This window comes from Cherax quadricarinatus, chromosome 82, assembly GCF_038502225.1.
Source record: "Cherax quadricarinatus isolate ZL_2023a chromosome 82, ASM3850222v1, whole genome shotgun sequence".
Lineage (NCBI taxonomy): Eukaryota > Metazoa > Arthropoda > Malacostraca > Decapoda > Parastacidae > Cherax > Cherax quadricarinatus.
The window spans coordinates 14,523,446-14,529,445 of NC_091373.1; the positions used below are offsets into that span (position 1 = coordinate 14,523,446).

The 6,000-nt window shown below is 41.7% G+C and overlaps 1 protein-coding gene across 1 annotated transcript in view; it reads right to left on the reverse strand.

Moving 5' to 3' along the window:
- Positions 1-6,000, reverse strand: part of LOC128698309 (uncharacterized) — a 47,955-nt gene that overhangs the window by 24,731 nt on the left and 17,224 nt on the right. The window contains exon 5 of the mRNA XM_070102645.1: positions 3,476-3,536. Within this exon, the coding sequence (XP_069958746.1) occupies positions 3,476-3,536 (61 nt within the window). The remainder of the gene's footprint in view (positions 1-3,475; positions 3,537-6,000) is intronic.

Below are 6,000 nucleotides of genomic sequence, written 5' to 3' on the forward strand. Positions count from 1 at the left end.
AATTTTAATTTTCCACCAAAAGAATCTTAGAAAACTTACCTAACCTTATTATAGCAATAACAATTTATTTTAGCCTAACCCAACTAAATATATTTTAGATTTGTTTACAGTAATTTAATACTAAACAAACACAGTGAAATATATTTTTTTCGTTAGGTTCAGAATGACTTTGGCGAAATTATTGCATACACAAATTTTCACTTGTCCTATATCGCAAGATGAGCGTTGCTATTTAAGCCAAGATCGCAAGTTCTTCCTATTCGGCACTATATATATATATATATATATATATATATATATATATATATATATATATATATATATATATATATATACATGTATCATCTAATATGTATCATCTGGGTATCCGAAGACGCTTCGGAATCTAGTGGCTTGGCTTGCCTCTTCTTCAATACTAAAATATTAAACACCGGCTTCTAGGGTGAGAGACTGATTACCTCATTTTCCACTGTCATCTGAGTACAGTTCTGCAAAGCTGAATGACTGATTACTTCATCTACCGTCTTCATACACCATTTCCAGATTAAATTTGAAAAGCTACTGGTTGGAGGAACGTCAAAAGATATCCAGATGCTGCACATGTGTCTGATTCCACATACGTGTCCATCTGCACACACTGACTGGTGGTGTACAAGTTACGAGCAGCCTTAATAACCCTCGTATAGCCGGAAGGCCTGAAACTATTACACGAACCTAATACCCATTTAAGGGTAAGACTCTGTTTTCAATTATTTATTTACAGGTGATATTATTATTATTATATACTATTATTATTATTATTTATTATTATATAATTTATTATAATGTATATATATATATATAATACTATATAATTATTATTATTATATATTATCATCATCATCATCAACACGGGGATTCGCTTAAAACCGTAAACGTTAAGAATCGACGTGAGAATAACTGGTAACAAAGTTTGTTCCAAGACAATGGTGGGTAGTTCCAATTTTTGGGTTTAAGAGCCCTTCACCAGCATCAAGGCGTCCCCGATGGCTCATACAAATATCCATAGTTGCCATAGTTGCTCATCTCAGAAATTATTCAATCTATCTTGCACTCTCTCAAGATACACTTTCCTGTGAGATAAGACAGTATGGTAACAGTTGGTGCAGCTGATACTAACACGTCACAGTGCTGGTTGCAAACGCATTCTGTTCTACGTTTTGGTAACATTTTAAGTATTTTTATATTTACTCAAGAACACCTTTTGTGTGTGTGTGTGTGTGTGTGTGTGTGTGTGTGTGTGTGTGTGTGTGTGTGTGTGTGTGTGTGTGTGTGTGTGTGTGTGTGTGTGTGTGTGTAAGAGCGCGCCCGCGCGTTCGTTTGTGGTCCCCCAGCCGTGTTGACACTGTATTAGAATAAATACACTTCATGGCGCCGTATAGTGAGAACACTGTTTTTGGAACAACTTACCCACACACTGACAGCCAGAAACAAATTGCCTTCGCTTGATGCCCTAAGCCAACACATTAAGAGGGCACAGAATTAATGAGATCAGATATCCCATTACTCTGGAAAGCCGTATCTTACGGCCCAGCATCCCCTTTCCCTCCCAGCATCTCCTCGCCAAGAAAAGTATTTGCTGGTCAATTTTCTCTCACACAATGATTATTGGTAAGAAATCTTGTTATTCAACTCATTTAAGGTTGTGGGTAAGGATTAGGACACTGCTGCCAATAGTACGTAGGTAGGCTAGGGCAGCCTTGCTTGTTAAGGTAATGGGCAAGTTGGGATACCCCAACTTACCTGTTAAGGTCGGAAGTAGGCTGGGGCAGCCTTGGCCGTTAAAGTAGTGGGTAAGGAAATTAGGGTATTCTTGCCCGTTAAGGTAGTGGGTAAGCAAATTAGGGTAGTCTTGTCCGTTAAGGTAGTGGGTAAGGAAATTAGGGTAGTCTTGTCCGTTAAGGTAGTGGGTAATGAAATTTGGGTAGTCTTGCCCGTTAAGGCAGTGGGTAAGCAAATTAGGGTAGTCTTGCCCGTTAAGGTAGTGGGTAGGCAAATTTGGGTAGTCTTGTCCGTTAAGGTAGTGGGTAAGCAAATTAGGGTAGTCTTGCCCGTTAAGGTAGTGGGTAAGCAAATTAGGGTAGTCTTGCCCGTTGAGGTAGTGGGTAAGCAAATTAGGGTAGTCTTGTCCGTTAAGGTAGTGGGTAAGGAAATTAGGGTAGTCTTGTCCGCTAAGGTAGTGGGTAAGGAAATTTGGGTAGTCTTGCCCGTTAAGGTAGTGGGTAAGCAAATTAGGGTAGTCTTGCCCGTTAAGGTAGTGGGTAAGCAAATTAGGGTAGTCTTGTCCGTTAAGGTAGTGGGTAAGGAAATTTGGGTAGTCTTGCCCGTTAAGTTAGTGGGTAAGCAAATTAGGGTAGTCTTGTCCGTTAAGGTAGTGGGTAAGCAAATTAGGGTAGTCTTGCCCGTTAAGGTAGTGGGTAGGCAAATTTGGGTAGTCTTGTCCGTTAAGGTAGTGGGTAAGCAAATTAGGGTAGTCTTGCCCATTAAGGTAGTGGGTAAGGAAATTTGGGTAGTCTTGCCCGTTAAGGTAGTGGGTAAGCAAATTAGGGTAGTCTTGCCCGTTAAGGTAGTGGGTAAGCAAATTAGGGTAGTCTTGTCCGTTAAGGTAGTGGGTAAGGAAATTTGGGTAGTCTTGCCCATTAAGGTAGTGGGTAAGGAAATTTGGGTAGTCTTGCCCGTTAAGGTAGTGGGTAAGAAAATTAGGGTAGTCTTGCCCGTTAAGGTAGTGGGTAAGCAAATTAGGGTAGTCTTGTCCGTTAAGGTAGTGGGTAAGGAAATTTGGGTAGTCTTGCCCGTTAAGGTAGTGGGTAAGAAAATTAGGGTAGTCTTGCCCGTTAAGGTAGTGGGTAAGCAAATTAGGGTAGTCTTGTCCGTTAAGGTAGTGGGTAAGCAAATTAGGGTAGTCTTGTCCGTTAAGGTAGTGGGTAAGCAAATTAGGGTAGTCTTGCCCGTTAAGGTAGTGGGTAAGCAAATTAGGGTAGTCTTGCCCGTTAAGGTAGTGGGTAAGCAAATTAGGGTAGTCTTGTCCGTTAAGGTAGTGGGTAAGGAAATTTGGGTAGTCTTGCCCGTTAAGGTAGTGGGTAAGCAAATTAGGGTAGTCTTGCCCGTTAAGGTAGTGGGTAAGCAAATTAGGGTAGTCTTGTCCGTTAAGGTAGTGGGTAAGCAAATTAGGGTAGTCTTGCCTTTAAGGTAGTGGGTAAGCAAACTAGGGCAACCTTGCCCATTCGATGAGGTGGGTCGCTCAGGAATCAGCGGAAATGTACATGCCATCTGGTGTCTATTTCATTGCTGTCTGTTCTCTGTTCTCGCAGAAATTGCCGGTTACATTTTTCTTTATGCTTTTCCAAATTCACATTTTAATACTTCCGCCGAGCGGCAGAGAAGGGGAGGAGGAAATTAAAATTGTTGCTTTTTATGTCAGTCTCTGTGTAATTACCTGTTTAAGTTGGTGAGAGATGAGCTCCAGCTCTTGTGACTGCTTCTTAATTTTCGGCTGACTGCCGTAAATTTAAGTTTTCGTATTCATGAACTCAAATTAAGTTGCAATAAGCATCTGTCGATGAATAAACAGAAGGATGGATGACGGGCTCGAACCGCGGTCCGTAAACTGACAGTCTGACGACTAGACGTATTCACATTAAGCGTTCTATGGAAACAGTGTCCGCTGTGTCGCTCCTCAATTCCTCTTACCTGGAGTTTACCTGGAGAGAGTTCCGGGGGTCAACGCCCCCGCGGCCCGGTCTGTGACCAGGGCTCCTGGATACAAAGAAATGACAAACCTTTACAGGACTCCCTGGGAAATTCAACTTTCATCAGTATCTCCTGGTTTTAACATAAGAACATAAGAAAGGAGGATCACTGCAGAAGGCCTGTTGGCCCATACTAGGCAGGTCCTTTACAATTTGGGTGGTGACGTGTACTTAGCTCGTGGTGACGTGTACTTAGCCCAGTGGTGACGTGTACTTAGCTCAGTGGTGACGTGTACTTAGCTCAGTGGTGACGTGTACTTAGCTCTGTGAAGACCTGTTTGTGTGCTCTTGAGTGGTGACCTGTACTTTGAGTGCTGACCTATACTTAACTCTGTGAAGAAGTGTCTTGTTTGCTCCCGTGGACTGAACGAAGATGCCCTCCATCGAGCAACTTTACCAGCAACTTAAGGAAGAATTGAGGGCAGCGAAGATGGAGATACGGCGATTGACCGAGGAAAACAAGAGGATTCGTAGTAGTCCTCCTGTTTCGAGTCCTCAGGTCAATAAGGGATCGTGGTCAGTGGCTGGACAGCAGGGGACGACGAAGTTGACGATCAAGAAGACGAATGGAAAGCCAGAAACGATGAAGAAGAAAGAGACTGCTGTGGAAACTCCCGTGGAAACCTCCAACGCATTCTCGGTGCTACCCGACGAATGTGAGTCTGTTACTGGGATCGTCACGACGAACGACAACAAGGAAGGTAAGAATATTGTTGTTGTTGGGGATAGCCAGGTTAGATACATGGATAGGGCATTCTGCTTGAAGGACAGGAGTAGGAGACAAAGGGTATGCTTTCCTGGGGCTGGGATGGAGGACATTGTTAGCCGGCTTGACAACATCATGAACGGTAATGGGATCAATCCTATTATTTGCCTCAGTGCTGGAGGCAATGATGTAGGCAAGCGTAGAAGTGAGGATTTAGTTAGAAAGTTCAGGACAGCTATAGACATGATTAGGAAGAAGGGGGGGGGGCGCCCTGTTATATGTGGCATTTTGCCAAGAAGAGGTGTTGGTAATGAATGGTTGTCCAGAGCAATTGGTATTGTTGGCTGGATAAACACTAAGGATAATGCAGTACCATTCATTGACAACTGGGACAACTTCTATGGCCGAAATGACATGTATGCCAGGGATGGGGTTCACTTATCCAGGGCAGGTGTGGGTTTTCTTGCTAACTCAGTTGAGGGGGTTGTTAGGACTTTAAACTAGGATTAGTTAGAGGTATGGGTTTAGAAATGATTAATAATGAGTATGGATATATTGACTTATGCTCTGATATTAAGAATCTTAATAGTAACTGTCATGGAGTAACTCTGGGTAATGATAATTTCAGAAATTGTGTAAAAACAAAGATGAATAGGAAAAATGTGCAGAAGAAAAAACATATGATGGTATTTTATGCTAACAGTCGAAGTGCAAGAAATAAAATTAATGAACCACGTTTGGTAGCATGTGCTGGGAACTTTGATATCATTGCATTAACTGAAACGTGGTATGATTTAAAGAGTCGGGATATGACTGCTGAGTGTAATATTCAGGGATTTAAGTTATTCAATGTGGATAGATGTAATGGTAAGGGGGGAGGAGTTGCATTGTATGTTCGAGAAAATATTAATTGTTGCATAAAAACAGGTATAAAAATAGATGGAGCAGTAACAGAGTCTGTTTGGGTAGAGTTCGTGGAGGGTCAAGAAAAACTAATTCTAGGTGTAATATACCGACCTCCAGGCTTGGATCACGATAGAGGGAGACTTCTTTGGGACGAAATTGTTAGGGCTTCTGGACACAGTAACGTAGTCCATAGTAGGGGACTTTAACTTTAGCCAAATTGACTGGAATTCTTTGACAGGTAATCTAGAGTCCAGTGACTTCATGGAAACAGTTCAGGACTGTTTTCTGAAACAGAGTGTAACTGAACCTACCAGGGGTAATAATTTACTAGACCTAGTCTTGTCAAATAAGGAAACACTCGTGAATAATCTGGAGATCACTGAAGAGCTTGGCGCAAGTGATCACAAATCCATCACCTTTAGCATTAATTGGGAATGCAAGAATAATGATAATACAGTAAAAATCCCCGATTTTCGTTCTGCCGATTATAATGGACTTAGGGAACATCTGTCTAATCTTGATTGGGGTTATCTAGCTAATGATTTTATTGACGATAATCATACTTATGAATATGAAGGGATCTGCTTTTATGATTGTTTT